Here is a 22,089-nt window from a genome sequence, read left to right as displayed (position 1 = left end):
TGAGCCATTTGCGGCCGTTGAATGAAATTTCCATCTCCTACTCCCATGAGTGCGTCTGCACTTGGGGAATGGCATCTTGGACTCCTACTTCCATGTGCACATCCGTGCTCATGGAAGGACATTTCCATCTCATGTTCCCACGAGCACGTCCTTGCCCGAGGAAATGGCATATCTGAATCCTACCTCCACGAGTGTCTCCACTCTAGAGGTTGGCTTTTCCAAGAGCAAAGGACATCCTACAACAACGCGATAGAGGCACTTCTCCTCCAATTGGGGGGGGGGGGGGGGTGGGGGGCATTACTCAAATCCCAATGAAACAAATGACTTCCTAATTCAACCTCATGCCCAACTATCTGAGTCCTAACAACCTTAGTTTATTTAAATATCCTCTTGACAATTACATCTGTTCTATCCTTTAAAAAAAGACAATTACTTCCATTCTAAATTTGTCTTGAATTCAAGGGTAAGTCGCCTGGAATGTAATTAAGGGCTTGTGCCTAACCAGTCACCACAAACTGGAATGTACACGAATCCCTTTTGACTATTTGTGTTCTCTTCCCTTTATGTATATTTGTGAATGTTATATGAATGTCTATGAAGAAAACTCGAATCATTCGATATCGATGCAAACAACAAGTTTCCTCTACAAATAATAATTCGAATACACCATTTGCTATTCCCTAGTGTGGTTCAAGCATGACAAGTGGTGTGAGTTCCTGCTAGAGTTTCTATGGACAATTCACTTTGTTTCCATTTCTCTAGCCCACCTGCTTATCTGATGGGCCTGAGAATTCAATGGAGGTTTCACATCTTGGTGCTTCATGTGGAAGGTTTGGATGCAGCATGTGCGGCAAATTTGCATTGCAAGAGGTGAATCACCGCCCTACCCTAATTGATTTTTGGCAACATTGACCTATTCGTGTTTTTACTGCCATGCATATGCATCATTTTTGAACAAATGATAATAAATAAAAAGGGGAGGCACCTAAACAGGTTCCTTTTTTATGGGCAAACATAACCTATAAGCCACTGTATCTAAATGAAGGGGGTTGGTCTGACTCCGAAAGGCACACTACGGGGTTAACCAGGAAGCTAGGAAGGTGGAGAGTAGGTAGGGCTGTACGTCGAGCCGAGTCGAGTCGAGCTGGGTCAAGCTCGGCTTGACTCTTCCGTGCTATACTCGAGTTAGAGCTCGAGCTCGGGAGCTCGCCCTCAAGCTCAACATTGAAGCTCGGCTTGTTTGCCAAAGCTTTCGAGTTGATCTCGAGTCGAGCTAGTGGTTCGAGTCGAGTCAAGCTTGTTCATATGTCAACCCAGCGCCCAACCTGACCTAAAACCGCACCCGAGTCGCCGAGTGGGCTGTGAGAAGAGTCGGGTTGGGTGTGGATCAGAGAGAGAGAGAGAGAGAGAGAGAGAGAGAGAGAGAGAGAAGGGGGGGCAAAGAGCTCAGCTTGGGTAGGCACATGATGGTGGCCGGCGGGTTGGGTAAGGGAAAGGGGGAAAGAGAGGGTTGGGTAGGGTTTTTTTTTTTTTTTTTTAAATAAGTTATATATATATATATAAATATATAATATAATATAATATAATATTAATATATAATACTCGATCCGAGTCGAGCTCGAGCTTCGAGTTTAAGTCGAGTTGAGTTGATCTACACCATGCTTGAACTCGGCTCGATTTCAACTCGAATTTTCAAAAGTGAGCTTGACTTGCCCCGAGTCGGCCCTCAAAGCTGAGTCAATCCGAGCTGAATTGAGTCAAGTTGAGCGAGCTTTTCGAGCTAGCTCGACTCGTGTACAGCCCTAAGAGTAGGCGACCCCTTGGAGAATCAGCCCCTGAGGTGGGAAAGAAGGGGGTTGCCTTGGTTAGTCCCGCTTCCATGTTAGGAGAGATGAGAGGGGTTCTTGGGTCCTATATGGAAGTGATGGTAGGAGGTGCTTCGTCTTCACAGCATGAGGTGAAATCTTCTTTGGGCCATGCAAACCCTCCTTTGCCTAAGAAGGATTCCATTTGGGTCCAGAAGGTGGACTCTCTTTAGGGCCCCAAAGGTGAGGGTTCAGCCTCAAGTTGTGGCTAAAGTCTAGCACGCCCTTCAATGGAGTCTTATGGCTTCTCTTCAACTAGGGTCCTCAGTCTCCAAGCTGGTAAGATGGCTATATATCAACTGTAGTTTATGAGAGGAGGATTTTCTCTCGTGTTAGCTTAACACCTTTTGAGTGTTGGGTTTCCCTATAGCCGTCGATCAATGTTGATAAGGTGGCTTTCGTTAGATATTTCTTTAAAGAGGGTCGATTATCTCTCTTCAGAAATGAGAGGAATAGTTAAGGATTGGGTGAGAGGACGAATGGTTTCTCTTGTTGGACCTCCCGTTGGAGCTTTGGTTTGAGGAAGCTTTGATTGTAGTGGGTTCTTGTTTTGGGGGTAGTTTTCGCTATTGACTGAACTATGGAGAAGTGGGAGGACCTTTGGGTAGTGAAAATCTATGTTCGAGTGAGAAAATTAGTGCTGGTGCCGAAGGTCGTTCCTGTGATGATCGGTGAAGATAAATTTCTGGATCGGATTACTCCAATGGGTGTTATGGGATGTGGAGCTGGTGACAATGTCGAATTGTCTACAACCATTGGTGGGAGACAAGGCAATTAGGTGGACGAGAAGCTTGCGACCAGAATCCATGATGGTCTCTCGGAGCAGGGTGGAGGTGCACTGGTTTGGTGTACTTGTAGCCTACAGGATTCTTGGCCTGACCAATTGGACAATGGAGATTGCTCACCCTCTCGTGGGGCCTGATCGTCTCGTGGAGAGGGAACACATGGCTTTGCAAATGACCAACATGGAGGGAATGTGGGATAGTTGTCTCCTCGCATGGTGGTTAGAGTTAGGTTGGCTATGGTGGAGGGCTTGGTCCAGCTTGGTCATTTGTAGGCTCCAGGTGGTGCCTTGGTTACGTGGCGTCTGTTTAATGGATTGGTGCAATGGTGTCTTAATGGAGGGGCAACTCTCATGACTGTCTTGGCTCTTAGAGAGATGCCACGTCTCCCTCACTAGGTGTGCGGGGCTCCATCTGAGAGCCACCTATCTCCTACTTTGATGTCATTTGATCCTTCATTGATGGTGTTTCACTGCTTTTAGTGCTCAGTTCAACCCTTGAGCCTTGGTCTAGCCACGTGTAAATAGATGAATGCTCCTCCTCAGCTTGCCTCTGCAGGGGAAGTTAATGCAACGATATGTCAACCCTCCTCGATTCCTGCTTTGTAGTTGAATGTTTGAGACAATCTGTCATCTTTTCGGACAACTGTTTGGCTAATATCTCATTGTAGGTCGAGAAGATGCCACACATGCCCTCTGAAAAGTGATGGCTCGTAGTCCGATGACGTCATTGCCCCTGATGATGGTGTTTTGAGCCTCGGGGGTCTCTTAATCCGGGCAACGATCAAAGAGCGGCCTCAGATGTTGACACATGTTCATCGGATCCTTCATTGGTTTCTGATGGAGAGATGAGGGGGGAGATCTCGCCATGTGGTGGGTTAATTTCTGAGGGTTCACATGTGCTTTGTCTTGGTCGTGTGGCATTTGCCGAGAATTTGTTTAATGTGGAATTAAGTGGCATTGAACCCACATGTGATTGCTTTTCAGCGAGAAGTAGTGAATTCCGATCTTTTCGATGAGGCTCTGGATATCCCCCCCTTGCAAGTTGCCCTATGCTCAGGTTGTTCTCACAACTTCCTTCCAGGGGTCTTGTAAGGCTTGGTCACAACTATGAGGGGGGAGAGGTGGATTTGGGAGACAATTAGCCATGTGGGCCACCTTCTTAGGTGGTTTTCGGAGACCGGGATGAGGACTATTTTTCCTTTTTATTGTTAGTAGAGGAGAGGGGGCTTCGTATTGCATCAACTGTGAACACTCGAAGGTCTCCGATGTCAACTAATTGTTGTAGGGAGCTGTCCAACTTGGGGGTTGTTCAACAGGGAATGGTGGAGGCCATTCCTAGGAATGAGAGGAAAGGAAGAGGGGTCGGATTGGTTCTTAAATGAAGACCCTTAGTTGGAATGTGAGAGGGCTTGGGTGCCCTTAAAAGCACATCTTTGTCAAGGATGTTTGTTTCTGGTCTAAGGCTTGTCTTATTGTCCTCCAGGAGGCTAAACTCTAGGGTATGGACCTCAATTTGGGGTTTTTTTGGGGGGGGGGGGGGGGGGGGGTATCTTAGTCATGTACGATCTGAAGGTTTGGGTGAGGGAGGATAGCTGTTTGGGCCAATTCTCAGTGTAAGTGGTTTTCCGAAAGGCGTCTTTTGAATTCCTGTGGGTTTTCTCGGTTGTTTATGGGCATAACCTCCTAGCCCTTCGTCCATTGGGAGGAGCTTTCTGCACTTGGTGGCAGATGGCAGCTCCCTTGGTGTGTTGTTGGTGATTTCAGTGTGACATGGTTTGCCCACATAAAGTTCTAGGGATCTCAAGTTACTCATAGTATATAGGTTTCTTAGATTGGGTTTTAAAGCATAAGTTGGTGGACAAAGGAGTCAAGTTCACCTGGTCCAATGGGTAGGCAAGGCTCGCTATGTCCAGGTTGGATAGGTTTCTAGTTTCTACTAAGTGGGCAGCTAAATTCCCTCTGGCTCGTCAGAGGGGCCTTCCTAAGCCGGTCTCTAATCATTGCCTTGTGCTTTTGGAATCTGATGAGCTCAACTAGGGCCCTAAATCATATCGGTTCGAACTGGCTTTTGATGGAGGTGGAAGTTTTCCAGTCTATGGTCTCAATTTTGTGTTCTTTTCAAGTTTCAGGTCGTGCGGGGTTCAAGCTCTTTCAGAAGCTTAAGATGCTCAGGGCTAAGCTCAAGATTTGGCACAAGGAAGTGTTCAGGCAAAGGGAGGCAGAGGTGAACTCTATTTTATTCGAGCTGCAAGCTTTGGATGTCAAAGAGGAAGATGAGCCGCTCTCGAAATCAAATAAATCTCCCAAAGATAAGCTCGTTGTTGATTTTAATTCTAGGCTCAAGGAGGAGGAAATCAAATGGTGCCAGTGTGGGTAACATGGCTAAAAGAAGGTGATAAGAGCACAATTTTTTCATGGGATAGCTAGTACCAGAGCTTGGTCCAATTGTATTTTCTCCCTTTTGGTGAATGGATCTAAACCGGAAGATAAGAACTCCATCTTTGTAGCCATCATTTGTTTTTTCTCGAGTTTATTTGTCGAGGGAGGATTTTGTGCGGCTGACTCTTGATTATCTAGCTTTTTGATCGCCTTTCCTGGGAGGAGGCAGATTCTCTTGAGTTGTCTCTTCGGGTAGACGAAGTTAAAGATGTAGTTTCTAGTCTAGCTAGAGACAAGGCCCCAGGCTTGGATGGGTTTCCTTTGGCATTTTTCCAAAAAAATTGGGATATGATTAAGCCTGAGTTGCTGGTTTCGTTGAGGAATTTTTCGAGTTTGACCACATCCCATTGGATTTAGGCTGCTCTTTTCTTGCCTCATTTCGAAGGTTGAAGGCACAATCAACCTTAAGGACCTCGGGCCCATTAGTCTCATTGGTGGCACTTATAAATTCTTTCTAAATTGTTAAGACAGAGACTTGGGGTTGTGCTACCTAAGGTCATTTCATTGTTCTAGAGTGTTTTCATTGCCAGGCGGCATATTCTTGATACTGACTTGTTTTCTCATGAATGTTTGGATTCCTGCCATCGACCCAATCACTAAGGAGTTTCATGCAAGTTGGACTTGGAAAAAGCTTACAATCATGTCGATTGGTGCTTCCTAGACAATATGGTGGATGTGTGGTGTTAAGTGGAGGAGTCGGATGAAGGCTTGTGTTTTGTCTGCTAGATTCCTCATATGATTAATGGCTCCTCCTTTGGCTTCTTTAAAGCCTCGAGGGGCCTCCAACAAGGGGATCCCTTCTCCCTTTTTCCGTTCTTGGTGGTTTCCAAAGCTCTGAGTTATATGTTAGCTAATGGTCAATCGGTGGGTTTGTTTAAGGGCTTTAAAGTCCCTAATGTCCCTGTTCGGGTTAGCCATCTTTAGTTCTCTAGTGACACCTTCATTTTTTTCGAAGTTGATGGGTCTATGATTGATAATCTTAAAAAAAATGTTAGGTGTTTTGAGGCGGTGTCGGGTTTGAGAATTAACTTGGAAAAAAGTGAGTTTCTAGGCATTCATTTGTCTGTGTTGGAGATTTCTAGGTTGGCTGGTATTTTTTAATATTGACTAGGGTTTCTCCCCTCTTCCCATTGTAGTCTCCTTCTTTGTATAGGTAAGCTTGCAAAGCACCTTTGGGACAAGGTTTTAGAAAGAATGGAAAGAAAGCTCTCGCCCTAGAAAAGCAAGCTTCTATCTCTAGGGTGTAGGGTCACCTGGATCAAGGCTTTTGCATCCGACCTTCCTTTGTATTTCATGTCCCTATTCTGGTATCCCAAATCAGCTATTCTTAGAATCGATAAGCTTAGGAGGGATTTTCTTTGTCAAGGTGGTGTGTCGTTGGGTAAATTCCATTTGCTGAATTGGAAGGAAGTGTATCAACCTTTTTCTGCTGGGGGAGCGGGCATTAAGCGTCTGAATGAGTTTAACTTGGCTCTGTGAGGTAAATGGGTTAGGAGGTTTGGGGTAGAGGAGAGCCTATGGAAGTCTATAGTTAGTGGCGAACATGGTTCCTCTTCTATGGGTTGGTGGACCAAGGATTCATCCCTTTACCATGCTTCCCATGTTTGTAAGGTGGTTGCTAGGGTTGCTCCGAAAGTCTTTGTTGGTCTTAGTTTTGTTGTTGGGGATGAGTCTTGGGTTAGGTCCTGGGATGATATCTAGTGTGGGGAGTCTCGTCTTAGGTCGGATCTCCTGAGGTTGGTTAGGCTTTTTTCGGTTCCCGAGATTTTTGTCGCTTGTTGCTTCTCATCGTTAGGGAGGGGATAGGGGAGTATGTTCCCCCATGCCGGCACAATTTGCATGAAGCGGAGTTTGAAGATCTAATTTGCCTTCTCTCTCGTCTTCAAGGGCTTTAGCCTTTCCCTAGCATTCCAAGTTCGCTAGTCTGGATAAGTGCCAAGTTTGGGTTATTATTATTATTATTTTTTTCTCGGTGCAATCCTTCTATTAGCTAATCCCCAGTTCTAGGATCCAATTGCGGGACAATCATACTAGGCCTGTTTGGTTGTACCATCGATAACCTTCAGAAAAGGGCTTTAGTGCTCCCTAACATCTTTACCTTTTTTGCTTCAACTTTAGGGTGATGCCTAAATCCACTGAAGGGCTTTTTTGATCCTGACATGTGGGTGGTTAGGGGGGTAAGAGGAGGTCAAGATTGAGAATCGCTCTTCTTGTTCTTCTTTGGTCCATTTGGGACGAGTGGAATGATCGATGCTTTCAAAACATAATTTCTTCATTTGGGGTTTCTTCCTAGGTTAAGCTTTGTATCATGGAATAGTTGTCTTAATTAGTTGTTTGTTTTTATTCTTGGGGTTTGGGTTCCCCCCTTGCATTGGGGTTGGGTTTGTTCTATTTTTCTCTTCTTTTGTGCTTGTCTTTTTTTTTTTTTTTCTGACCTTTGTTTTTGCTATTTGAAACTTTGGTATCAAAATTTAATTGTTGGGATCCATGGAGATATATCCTGGACCTTGATTGAGTGGAATGGTGGAGCGGGATTCATGTAGTTGACCCCAATTAATAGGGATAAGGCTTAGATGATGACGATGATGATGATCATGAAGAAGATATATCCTCTTGAGCTCATTCCTGCAGTATACTGCATGGATTTTATCATTTTTGGTATGTTAATTTATTATTGTGGATTTAGTTTTTCATTCAAAGAGATGCAAAACATTGCTTAGATATATTTTTAACATTCTTTGTTTTTTGATTGGTGAAATGTTTTTATTCTTTTAGAATTTTTTTAATATTCTGATGTTCGTAGTGCACAAATGACAGGGAGATCAAAGGTCCCCTGGAATTATACCATTGGCTGTGAAAGATGCATTCAGTATCATACAAGAGGTAGTGTAAATGGACTGTTCCCTTCTAGATGTTTATTGGCTGTAAAAGCATCCTTGCTGCTAAGAGCCCACTTCGTCTAATTTTCTATTTTCTAGACTCCAAGCCGGGAGTTTCTTCTTCGTGTATCATATTTGGAGATCTATAATGAGGTGAGCTTCAATCAATTCTCCCAAACAATCTGGCTAGCTGTGCATTTCACATATTGAATAACATGGAAGATATATTTTCTCTTGTATGATAATTTTGATGCTTCATATTCAGAGTTTTTGAGAAGATCTTATTCCTCTATTAAGATATTTCTCTCCGTTTATTACTGGAATTTACTTTTTGTGGTTAATTTCTTTTTGAAGATTAAGAATTGTGTATGTTAGCCTGTTCCTTTTGTAAGATTTTGGTTTCATTGAATCTGTTATTTTCTTTTCTTTAAGGTATTTTCGAATTAATTGAATCCTTAGGCATAGGTGATATGTGACCATTCTTTATTAAATCCCTAACTTGCAATTGAAGTTGATGTAGCTAAATTTCATCTTCTCATCCAAGAATGAAACAATTAGTTTCATCTGTTGAAGATAATTTACCTCCTTGAGTAGAGTAGGGATTCTTTAGTCTGGGTCATTTGCTGGTTGTAATGCACGAATGGACAATTGATCTGAAGTCATCTGTTATCATAAGTGGAGAGAGTAATGTGGAGAGAATTATTTACATTTGAAACGGTGACTCATTAGTTCGCATGCGAAGGATAGGGAGAGGGAGAGGGAGAGGGAGAGGTAGGAGGAGAAGGAGAGGGTGAGATACCATTTGAATGAAGAAAGAAGGGTCCTTCACACTAGAAGAATGTGCAATCCAGGTTTGACAAATGACTCTGGGAGGAAAGGGGAAGAATAAGGACGAAGGGGATTGGGATCTGCAGCGGCACCTGGCACTGCACCTGTGCACATAGGACAAAATCACCCTAGATGAGGAGCTAGATTTTGACCTGCGGTTTTACCTTGTGAAAGTCAAGTACCAGGACAGACTGTTCTTCGTGATAGAGAGATTGTCCAAAGTTAACCTGTAAGTGACTCTATTGAAATGTAGGACTGAGCTACTGTTGCAAGCTAACTTTATAAAAAGGCAATTTATACCCTAAATGGGCTGTGACTTAGAAAAAAATGGACAATGCAAGTCGAATAGCAATATTATCCTGTGGAACTTCACCCAAATGACTTCAGCAATTCATTGGCTGTTGGTCTAACCCAATATGTTAACACTGTGGTTGTTCGTGTAAAAAATCACAAGCTAATACATGGAAGTTGTAATGTTCGTATATGTTGGTCTCCCTACTTTTTTTTGGTAGCTTAACACCTTTAATTTCTGTTCAATTTCAGGTTGTTAATGACTTGCTTAATCCAGCAGGTCAGAATCTAAGAATTAGGGAGGATCTTCAGGTGCTTATCTTTTCTTTCCCAAATCCATGCACTATTTTTCATGAGAATTTCTACAATATTCACTTTGCTAGGTGGATGCCTCATTTATTAGTTGCTTCTAATGGTTTAATCAGTAATTGGCATGTTATTTCTCATCCAGTCTCGACCTCATTGCTTTATTTTTTGTGGAAGTTTTTCAAATATACATGCAACGAAGATTAGTTATTTTTATAACCCTTTATGCATTTCTAAAACCTGAAGTACTATTCTACATTTCATTCTCTAAATATATGTTAAATGTCAGATGAACTTTCGAATCCACAATGAGCTTTGGGACACTGATAGTAAGTTATGGTTGTAGGTGTTGTAAATCAAATATCAGGCTTTGCAAGTTTCTCTTATTCCTTCTCTTTTGCAACAAAGGTGTCCTTTTAAACCTTCAGGAGGGTGTTCTACTTTTGTAAATATTTAACTAGAGGAAAGATGAAATATGCTCAAAACAATTGGATCTTAACTCTTAAGCTAATTGGATAGTTTGCATTTACCTAGGATTACTGCAAAGGTTTTGGTTATAACTTTGGCAATTTCTAGTTTTGTTGAATATGATTGAATCACATAAAATGATGCCCACACTGATTGGATTTGAATGAGATATTTCTGGATATTTTACCACATCTTTGTGCTTCATTTTTGTTGTGATTTGGAGGGTTCTCTCGACATCGCACAATGCATGAAGGGAGGCAATATAGATTTGGGTGCAAGAGTAGGAAAGTTTTGATTGAAAAATTCTATCGAGTATAAGCATCTAGGAAGCGGGAGTGGGTGTGCCAGCTGGTAGAATGATTCAAAGTGGGAACAACACCTGGGTAGAAGGTTACTGCAACTAAGGACATCTCTCTAACACATTTAATGTCCCACGACTTGGTTGTGCCTTTTGATGTATGTGTGCGCGAATGCGTCTTGCATTGGTCAATCAACCAGGATGAGATTCTATGGGGATGATGCACGTTGATCAAACCATCCAACAATATGCTTAATTGATACTCATGCTTCGGTGCACGTGGGCCCTGAGTGCGTGGGTGTGCTGACATAAACCGGAACGAGTCGATATGCACAAGTACAAACCATCCAACAATTTTATGCTCAGCTAACACCTATTTTGAATGATCTAGCATTTGGGTGACCCCTTCTTTATAAAGGAGCTTATGGAATCTTTCTATCTTTAGTCTGGAAATATGGAGAGAAGTGCCTCTGATGAGCTGGCTGATCTTATTGCTGAAGATACTTTGAGGTTCTTTGATCTTGTTGTCAATTTCCAGGAGTTTAGGATACCAATTTGATTGACTTAAGGGGTAAGAGTCAGAACCTATGCAAATCAAATGCCAAAGGGGAGTATAGGCCCAATGTTTAGCATCACTATTGCGAAGAGTCCAGACAGTTGCCAACTGTCCCAAGAGACCCAGAAATGGAGAGGGGCCTTTGATGGTAACTCAGCAGGTTACCTTGGCATGTGAAGTTCACCCAGATCATGATCAGGCTAATACTCTGAGTACATTGATACTATCCTTTCAATTATTGTTAACTCTTTAATAATCCTTGCCCAGTCTTCACGATGTATCTTTTTCATAAAACCCAAGCAATAGTAAGATATTGCTAAGCTCTTGGTCTCTTCAGGACTCTTGTTATGAGAGTTAGCTTCCCACCTCTAAGGCATGGATTTTTTATTTGAGAACATGAGATCACAAGGGGGGGTTCATTTTATCCTCTATGATGCCCACTAGTGTTCAGGTTCACTGTTAAATGGGTCTCCAAGGTGCATCTCTTTCTCTAGAGTAGTGCAATCGATTGCATCAAAAGGGGAATGGTTGCCTCTCTTGCTAATGCTTTTTTATGTTCTTGATTTGCTATTAACCTGATTTCTCTTGGATAACTTATTTTAAAACATTTTCTCTAATAATGTTCTAAATAGATGTGTTGTATAGGAGTTTTTGACTGCTAGATTGGGAATTCCCTTAGGTGGGAAGCCTGTTCTGTCCTAATTTTGACAGGAATCTGACTACTTTTCCTGTTCTCTTGCTCCCTATTCAATGCACAGTCAGACTTCCTTTGGAATCTTTGTCATCACAGCATCGAACCTTTCTTGTACAGAGCACGAGTGGGAAAAGAGTGAATTCGATAAGGAAGTGGGGAAACAACAGTTCTCATGAGACGGAGAAATTCCTAGGAAGTTAGAATGGGAGCAGCACCTTGGATAGAAGGTTCCGGCAAGTCCAAGCTACCATCCTGCTTACACACCACGTCGAAGCTCTATAATGCTACCTTAGACCCGCATGACCACAGTGGATGGAATGAAGGTCCCAAGTCACTTCACCATGATAATATGACCCACTTGCCCACAGACTAAGCACATTAATTGTAGAGTTATAGTGTGGAACTCAACTATTAAGAATCCATTTACATATGGCAATAGGTTTTCCAACATTCCTTAAAAGTGAGTTGGTAGTGACTCTAAATTGGGTTTCTTGATTTTGGTGGGTAGACACTCTTTATCCGTGCTCATCTTGGTTGGTCAAGGTTAGTAGCTTTCAATAATTGTCCAATGAATGAGAGTACCAAGACATATATGTTGTATACTTGCATGTGGCTTCAAGCTTTTGTAATTCTCTTATGTGAACTCTTGCTCACTAAATACTGAGAAAATGCATATTTTGTGGCTTTGTTACTATATATTGCTATTTTCGGTTGTAGGGAACTTTTGTGGAGGGTATAAAAGAAGAAGTTGTATTATCACCTGCTCATGCGCTGTCCCTCATAGCAGCCGGAGAAGGTAAGACTTTTGATATCTTTGTATTCTTTAGAAAATTTTCTCAAGTGAACTTGCAGTTGCTGCATCCCATGGGTATATACCAAATTATATGTTATAGTCCATATGGTGCCTTAGTTCATCTATATTTGAGGAAATTTTTATTGCTTATTTGTTGTGTCTAAATGGAAACAGTGTTTCTATCGTTTATTCTTAGGTATATTTCTCTTTTTAAAATTAAGATTGCTTTCTCATTTTATATTATGAATATATTTCTTCTGCCTTGATTAGTAACAACTTTTTTAGATGGATGGAGCTATGATAATGAGGAAAAACAACCAATAAAGATAAACCAGCCAAACTACAGTAAAGGATTGCAGTCCCTATACACAATGAATATAGGGGGGAAAAACACACCATCACCAACCAAGGAAACTGCCTCTCCATTTTCTGCTCGAAGGATGTGATGAAATGAAATGCTAAAAAACTGACAGAGGATCACCTCTCCATTTTCTTCTTGAAGGATGTGCTGAAGCAAATTGTTGGAAAACTGGTGTATGTCAAGTTTTCCTCGAGAGTATGTGCTAGCCTCCGCGTCATTATTTTACGGTTTTGCTAAATTATGTGGGGCAAATGGTCAGAAACCAGAAAAAGTAAAAAGAAAAAAAAGGAAAATTGAACTTATGACATCAATCAATAGGGCATTAGGTCGTGCATTTGACTATGATACAAGCGGTTTTGTAGTATCTCATGGTGTAGTCTTGGCAAGATAGCCTTGGTACACATTCATCATGAGGAGATAACTAATGGACGAAAAAAATTACTCTCTTGAGGCTTCGTTAGATTACCTGGTGCTGCTTTGTGCAGTGGGAGTTGTCGGTTGTGCCAGGGACACTTCCCGACGAACTTTGCGTATGTGTGCCTAAAAATACATTTCCTAGCATAAGACGAATTGGGATGCTTATTAATTTAAGGTATTATGGTCACACAAAATGTCAAAGATGAATGTTATTTCCGAAATCATCACATCTAAGAAGTTGACTTGGAAGAACTTTATTAATTGGTCCTTGAAGCCTGAAGTCATTCTCACCTTGGACTGAATTCTGTATGTCATTCATGAGCAGCCTCCACCTATTCTTGACCTTAAAAAGGATGATGAATCATCACCCATCTATACCATATATGAAAAATGGGAAAGTGACAATGAGGTGTGGCTAAAGTTGACATCTTGGCCTCCATATCTGATGTGCTCTGCAACTAGATGCATAACATGGTATATGTCAGGGATATCTACCTTTGCCTGAAGGAGATGTTTGTTACCCAGGTTGTTGTCTAGGTCTAGTTCCTTGAAAGAAAACTGTACTCGATGAAACTCGAGGAGGGCGCCTTAGATAGTGAGCATGTCATGAAAATGCTCGAGGTGGCCAATGAATTGGGATGATTGGGGTTGTGAAAGAGAAGACAATTGTGAATGCTATCCCCATGTCATTGGCACCTATGCACAATAGGTTGATTGATGATTGTAACATGTATGAGCTCAAGTATTTTGAGGAAAAGTAGGACATACAATTAATCGTCTTTGAGGCTAACAACATGAGATGTCATAAAGGGAACGTGGCCATGTTAACAGAAAGCTCCTCTAGTAGCAAGCCAAATCATTAGAAACATAAAAGGGAGGATTATCATGGTAGCAAGGACAGTGACAACCCTAAGGGACTAGGTATCCCTGTTGACTACAAGGGCAAGAAGAATGGGAAAGGTAAAGGAAAGAAAGGCTATTGGTATTGGGAAAGTTAGGGCACTTCAAGAACAAGTGCGGGGCGCACAAAAGGCAACTTGTTGGGGAGGCCAATGTTGCACACCTCTCTCCTCTCAACTTCCTTGATTTCTACACACACACACACACACACACACACACACACACACACATCTATGTTTACCAACATGGATCGAAAAGCTGCTAAACTGTTATTTGACAGATGGTTAGAAGGGACAAGGAGGAAAGTGAAGCCAAGGATGGGCATGCATCGGTTAGGAGCAAGGGGCAATATAGATTAGGAATGTAGGATATAGTAGTTTCAATCGGAGGATTTGCTTAGGGTCATTGATCGAGTATAATGCTTTGGTTTTGAGCCTTATCCGTTTGCTTTAAAGGTGATAATTAGATCATTATTATGACTCTTTATTATTATTATTCCTCCTGGTGATTGTTACTACTCTACACTCAATCTGCGTTTTATACATTTATGCGTCCCATGGGTTTAGTGTGACTGGTTTTCTCCACTCTCCATGACTTTCCCGCATTAGGGATTCGTCTCTCAGTTCCATCCGTATAAGATTGAACATATATTGCTAACCTATTCACTCAATCCAATTGATGCCTCTGATTGTATCACTCAATGATGCATGGTGAATCACAAGTGTGTTGACATCCCATGATTGCATAAAATATGTTCTTGTGATTGAATGACACATATATCTCACCCTGATTGTGAGCACTAGGGAGAGTTGTTGATCACATCATGTGATGAGTGTTCGTTACTAGAGTGTTGGCTTTTCTTGCCATGGATGGTTGAATCTGAGGCTTTACTCAGATGTCACCAACTTTGAAGTGTCACTTGAGAAGATACGTTGGAAGGCAATAAGATGCACTAATGCACATTTGAGATGACTAATGACGAGATGTCTTAGTCAGTGGGAGGAAAAACACACACTATGATAACCTTGGCCTATTCTGGAGGATGTTTGCTTCTCATGATGATATGATATATCTATGGCGTAATTATGTCTCTTGCATGGTAATAATTGTGAATCAAGCATGTGTCATGTTAGGTAGTTCCACAAAGACCCAAGTGTGCGCAAATAGTGCAAACCTAATCTCTCGTGAATCATATGGTTCTTGGTCGAACTTGAGTTGTCTGGTGATGGGATCTTGATCACAAGGTTAAAAAGGCAAAGGTGTGAAACAATGATGGAATTAAGTATACGTAGCTGCGTATGTTTGACAATGGGAGTTACTTATAGAGAGACTGTGTGGACTTAAGAGGATCATTCTCTCCTTGATTTACTTAGCTAAGAAGTCCCGATTTGACATGTGTGCTTAACGGTTTTGGGCCAGATTTGTTTTAGGGCAAGTGAGAGATTGTTGGAGTATGTGCCTAACCAATATCAATCCTAATCCACTAGCCATGTGGATGGGGACATGGTTGATGTCAGTTGTAGAATCATGATGACCATGAGTTCTACGTACATACCCAAACTTGCATATATGGGTTAGTTGAGGAGTGAGTCCTTTGTTGTCCTTTGGGAATTAGAGATTGGTCACAATGGTCATTGACCGGGGAGAATTGTGGTCCATGGATCTTAGTGCCCTATATGAACCATGACCATCACAGATATGTAGGACACACCTGTAGACATTCTATTATGAGATGTACGATCATCCTGTGTGAAGGAACTGACTTGGGTCAAGATGGACAATCTCCACCATCAGGGACCCAACTCGGTGTCGGTGTGCCTTCTCCTTTAACCAACGTAGGAGTGTGAGTGCACCACGGATATATGATCTAAGGTTGGGGTAACGCCCTAAAAATCGGGGGTCGAGCACGGGCTCAACACCCGAGTTCCAACACATTACTTATGCAACATAGATAATGATGATTAAATGTTGTTTGTATTAGTGCAATAAACATGAGTGAGATTATACCAAAACAGCATATCATACTCCAGAGACGGTTAAATTACGCCAGGGGAAGACTGTGATAAGTATATAGAACATATAAGTGATTGTAAGTCTCCTGAGTATGACCATGTCACCAGGTCAATTAATTTCATGTAAAATTCCAAAATATACAAAATGTGTAATGTCATCTAGTCAGCATCCCAGTAATCTCCATCGATCAGAACATGGTCCAGACCTGCCTGATAACTGCATGTAGGAGAACTCCTCGTCATCATAAAGTCCGGCTCTGCTTCGTAAGCATCGCCATCATCTGCAAGTACAACAGGGTCTGGTTGGTGTTTAAAGCACCGTCCCAGAACGTGGGAGTGAGTGATCAATTCAATGGAGCTATAAGGCAAAGGTTAACATGTTATCAATTCAGTCAAGCAGTAATGATAAAGCAACACAACAAGCATTCCTAGGTACTCTGATTAATGCAAGGATGATATGAGTTAATAATGCATGCCCTCGCTTGCACTCCCTCTGCGACACCATCTCACGATCGTGGCATGCCCCCTTCCTCTGTGCTCAACACCAACTCCAAAGGCACATGCAAATGCGGTGCATGTACGTGATTAGCCAAGTTCTTAATTAGACTTATTCATACAACAGGTTTGAGAAGCTAAGGTACCTTCCTTTATATCATTTACCCGAACAAGGATCCATCTAGGGTCGTCAATCCTAGTTAATCACATACGATAGACAAGTTCGAGAGTTTACACTCTAGGTCGCTACGAGAGGCTCGTCACCGTCAGCGTAGGCCTATTTCTTACTCGAGGTCACTCCACCAACGTCCTACCAACTGGTAGTCTATTTTCGAAGGCTCGTCACCAACCCGACTGGGGACCACAGCCAGGCTGCGTCAGTGTAGGTCGACAGCTCGAATACAGTGTCCCATATCACCGTATTCGGCTCACGAGTTTGGGTTGCTCACTGGACACTACGGGGAGGCTCGTCGCCCCAGCGTAGGTCGACGGCTCGATCACGGTATCCCATACCACCATGCCCGGCTCATGAGTCTTAGAGGATCGAGGTACCAAGGTTAAACGAGCTTTTCAGTGGTGAGTTTGGTACCTTAGATTTAGGCAGTGGCATCCATACATGGTGGACATACATTGGGCCAATCGGGTTACTTGACAAGCTCGATTGGTACGAGCGTACATTGAATTAATCGACATGAAGTGCGTAAGCACCCCGTGTGGCATAATCACTGTCGACAAACAGCGTACGACTCGGATTCATTGAACGCATCCGTTGTGGCTAAAACAGTCGGCCACCGATAGTAAACCATTACCGATTGTCTGGACTACATCGTAGCCCCAATCACACTTCAAACAATAACATTCACATGTGATAGTCAAAGACAGCATGTGACAACCAATCCGAATATAAATCTCATTTGAGCATTTTAACAAACACATAGTGTACATGTTAACATACATAAACATTTCATTCATAAATCACATAGTAGTAAGATAGGTTACATAAAGGAAACTGTAACTATATATAAGGGAATTGAGAATCCCATCTCAATACCCTCATTAAGTACACGACATCAAGCATTTTTCTCATTCAGGCATTTTATCAAACACTTAGGCTACACATATTACATACATGTAACAAATTAGTTTAAACGCATATTATAGCAAATCCTTCCACATAGGTGTTCCCACACGTTCAACCATCATGTATTCTCAAGCATCCATCATAACAAGCACAAATCATAATTCCATATTCATTTAGACATTTCAACAAACAGATAGAATGCATTTAAAACCAACATAGTTTACATATGTGAAATGTACGGAAAACGTCGTATCTAAGCATATGTGATAGCAATCAAGTCAAACATAAATCATTGCTGGCATTGAAAGCCTTGAAAACCATAACCTAAACATTTATAGTCCGCACCTTTCGCCGGTAGACTCGTAACGAACTCAGTTTAAATACTAAGTCCTCGCCTACGGCACAACAACAACCTATAACATGAAATAGGTTAGCTATTTCACCATTTACTCTATTTGAATCCCTAAAACAGATTAGGGTTAGGATTGCTTACCCAAGAACGGAGTCAGAATCGCCGGAATAGCGACACAGATAGACCGGTTTAGCACGTGGAGCGATGGTATTGAATCCCAAGAACCAACCCTAACTCTCTCTCTCTCTCTCTTATCTCCTCACTTTCTCCTTCTCTTTTCTCTCTCTTCACTCTCTTAGGGTTAGAAATTCGTATGGAATGAGAGAGGGGTGGGTAAAGGACCTTATATAGGCCCAGGACTGATGTAAATGGCCCCAGAGCCATGGTATACTTAGGTTATAGCCAAAAGTTGGCTGTTTCGGTCCAACGGAGCACATCTGGAGGCCCATTTTCTACGTACGGTCCAGAGTAAGTCCCCTGACATTGGATCTACGTCCAGTTAAGTTTTTGGTCCGATCGGATTTACAGAATTATCTTCAATAAAAACCATCTATTCAATAAAAAGAAAAGAAAGGAAAACACAAAAAAAAAAGAACGTCCCCACAGTTCTGAGAGTGAATCGGTCACCAATGTGCTGACATTTTTTGAGTGGACTTTCACAATTATATTTCTGATAATCGAAGTTGAGAAGACCCAAAGTCATACTATAGAACGTTTCATTCTGCTCCGCTAGAATCAAGCCTACAGCTGGCCAGAAAAATGTCAATGTAAAATTTCCTTTGATGCTATGTAACTATTAGAACTTGTATTTCATGAATCTAGGGGATTAGACTTCAATACAGCGTGCTTGCAATGTAGTAGTCTATGTGCTAAGCTGTGCAGAGTCTGTATTCTATAGGCAAATTATCCTGCTTGCTTCAGAATGTACACAGATGACATTATCTTTTACTATAATACTGTTCATCTAATAATTTAGTGCTTTATTTGTTTGGTGATGTAACTAATACATTTACCATCTGATGCCTAATGATAACAACTTTGATTGACAACAGAGCACAGACATGTTGGTTCCAACAATTTGAATTTACTCAGCAGCAGGAGCCATACAATATTTACACTGGTATTTTAACTGTACTCAAGAAAATGTATTTCATCTGTTATATTAACTGCATTCTTCTGGGGACTTATCAATCTTGACATGGAGGTGAAGTGACAATAAATAGCATACCTGCTCTCTGGGTCTGTTAATTCAAATGAGAACAATCTAAATCCCTTAGTGGTAATTGTGTGATTGTCAGAATTCTCTGAACTGCATGCTCTGGAAATGGACTGTTAAAAAGTTCCCCTTTGTGGGTAGCAGGAAATAGTTGTGCTAAGATGCAGCATGGGACATTACTTTGTTGTCATATGAGTGGTATTGCTAATCATGTAATGATGGTTTCCCTCCCATCAACCATTTCAGCATGACCCTTCATGTGTGTGGGGCTGTGGGCGCTTCATACTTAGTGGTTTGCCTGGCAACTGCCCCATCATTATCCTACTTCACTTGGTTACCTTTGTGGCCTACGTGTACCAGGGATCAATTTTGGGTGGGACCATGCTTGCATGCAAGTGGTGTCAATGCCTTTGACATGGCCATAACCAAGAACCCCAGTGAAAGTGCATTTCTGATGTCTAGTGAGCAGCAGGTAGCAAAACTTTTGCCAATATACCATTTAGAACACAACCCCAAATTACTGGGAGAAAGGCTGATGTGATGATGTAATGATGATATTAATTGCACTCTTATGTGAATGCAGTAAAGTTCTAAATAATTTTGACTTGTATAAAACTTTTTAACTGATGCATAATATAAAGCATTTGAATGCTATTTTTTCTAATTATACTCTTTCATCGTTTACTATAGTTAAGATTTATCAACTGGTGAGATGAATATTTTGGAACAATTTGTTAATCATACAAATCAACAAGTGAATTAACCGAATCCACTCCTCATTGATGTTCTTTGATTCTTCTTTTCAAGCCTCAATTGTGACACCCAAATTTAGCATAAGAACTTGCTTTTAATCCGTTGTCCAACCTGTCTGATCCTTCAAAATAGATTTCCTCTAATCTTTACATTACCTCATGACCTGTCATTTCCTATTCCTTGTATACCCTCTTCTTGTTTTACATGTTTCCACTGCCGTTCTTGACTTGTATCGTAGTGATGGAGTTGAGTAACATGCCATGCCAACATGGAAGTGGCACTTTCATACCATTTTGCCAAGTCAACACCCGTTCTTGCCTGCATGTGTCACTCATGGAAACAGCTCACATACAGAACTAATTTCTTAAAAGTTTATTCATTATTTTATCCCTTTTTATGCAAGAAACCTAGGAAACATTACAAAAGACTAGGGTGATCAATAGTGAGTTACTGTCTTTTCACTCCCTCACAAGCGAGTCTATTGGTCACTACATTGCACCTCTCTCAGAACTAAGGAATAACGAGTGTTCAGAAGAAATATGGGAGACTTAATCTCTTGAATTAAAGAATCAATCCTCCAAGGCCCCAACACATGGAGTGAAACCCATAGAATAATTTTGCTGAGAGCTTCCCTCTATGATTAACTTCCAGGAAAAAGATGAGGCCATGATTCAGAACCCATCTCTAAGCATGATCAACTTCTCAATGTTCAGCCCCACCTCTGCAAAAAGCCTGTGAAAAACATAATCTGTTTACCTTGATCATCTCTGAAGACACTACTGGCCTTGGAAGCGCTAAAGGTACATGGGGAGCACCATCAAAATAATTATAATATAGCACTACATCATCATCATGTTAGCCTTATACTAGTTAATTGGGCTCAGCTACACGAATCCTTTTCTGCCATTCCACCCTATCAACTACTATTAAATATACTATTAAAATAGTTATGATATATTTTTTCCTTATTTACATGTTTTAGGTTTACTATTATCTATATTTTGAATTTTTTACACATGTAATTACAATATACTATTAAAAACTTATTTTTATTATTGAATTAGTTGTGGATGTGCTGAAAGACCTGACTGGTAAAAGCCACCTTCTTTGACACCTCTTATCCATGACCTATGCCAACGTGCTTGGCCGAGAGTCCAAGTTACACATAATACATAATTCTTTGCTTGGAAAGGTCGAAGATGCTGACCCTTAGTTATAGGATTCTTCTAACTAGGTGTGCTCCCTCTTTGAATCATGCTTTGGACTCGTGCTCCTGCTACCATTTTCTGGACTTACTTGCAATAAATTTTTTGAAACACATGCTTCCCCAGTTGTACTCCCAAATCTGTTACTGCTTTGCTTCATGCTTCATGGGAGTGTAACAGAGAGGGACAGGAAGGCACTTCAGAGATATCCTTGTCAATCCAAGCCCTTTACGTAATGAAGCAGAGAGCATAACAAATATCTGAGCAATGTGGATCAAATTGGCACACTTGATAAGCATATATTCCGCATTTTTCTAATGACCTTGCTTTGTACATCTCTATCTTTTCTTCATTTTTTAATCCTGTTTTCTGAACTGCTTTGTAATCAGACAATCGAGAGTAGCCCTTGTGGTGAAAACAGTGAAGGAGAAGCAGTTAATTTGTCCCAGCTGGTAAGTCTCTATGTGAGGCCATTTACTTTCAACCTACTCTACCTAATTAGATGTAGCCACTATAAAAAAAGAAAAAAAGAAAAAGAAAAAGAAGAAGAAGAAAAGAAAGAAAAGATGTAACTTGCTTTTCTTTCTTTTCCTTTGTAGCATGGGCTCATCCATTTACACTGAGGGTGATGATATGATCTTCACTGTTTACCTTTCAAAAAAAAAAAAAAAGAGAAGATCTTGACAATTTTCAGCATCTATCGTGGGTTTATAATTTTATTCCAAAATATGATCAACTGCTTTCTTATATCTTTTGGTACTTATACATGCAGAACCTCATCGATCTGGCAGGTTCTGAAAGCTCGAGGGCTGAAACTACGGGTCTACGACGAAAAGAGGGAGCCTACATCAATAAAAGCCTGCTAACTCTTGGAACTGTGAGAAATAGAATTGAGTCACCCAATTATGCTAGCAGTACATGTTGCTAAAATTAGAATGACTTGTTCAAATGTATTGTTTGAATTGTAAAATATGTTTAAATTCTTGGTCATCTCTCAAAAAAATTGTAAAATATGTTCACATCCAATTTGTCTACACCTCTTGTCCACTGGATGCTTTTAGCTCACATAAGCAGATGATCAACTTTTTTATATCTA

The 22,089-nt window shown here is 41.2% G+C and overlaps 1 protein-coding gene across 1 annotated transcript in view; it reads left to right on the top strand.

Annotated features, from left to right (window-relative positions):
• Positions 1–22,089, top strand: part of LOC131251668 (kinesin-like protein KIN-7D, chloroplastic) — a 63,560-nt gene that overhangs the window by 6,816 nt on the left and 34,655 nt on the right. The window contains exons 6-12 of the mRNA XM_058252529.1: positions 7,906–7,971; positions 8,067–8,120; positions 9,339–9,398; positions 12,126–12,204; positions 18,872–18,939; positions 21,383–21,445; positions 21,766–21,870. Of these exons, the coding sequence (XP_058108512.1) occupies positions 7,906–7,971; positions 8,067–8,120; positions 9,339–9,398; positions 12,126–12,204; positions 18,872–18,939; positions 21,383–21,445; positions 21,766–21,870 (495 nt within the window). The remainder of the gene's footprint in view (positions 1–7,905; positions 7,972–8,066; positions 8,121–9,338; positions 9,399–12,125; positions 12,205–18,871; positions 18,940–21,382; positions 21,446–21,765; positions 21,871–22,089) is intronic.

The sequence above is a fragment of the Magnolia sinica genome, chromosome 7, assembly GCF_029962835.1.
Source record: "Magnolia sinica isolate HGM2019 chromosome 7, MsV1, whole genome shotgun sequence".
Taxonomy (NCBI): domain Eukaryota; kingdom Viridiplantae; phylum Streptophyta; class Magnoliopsida; order Magnoliales; family Magnoliaceae; genus Magnolia; species Magnolia sinica.
This window is presented reverse-complemented; position numbering and strand designations above follow the sequence as displayed.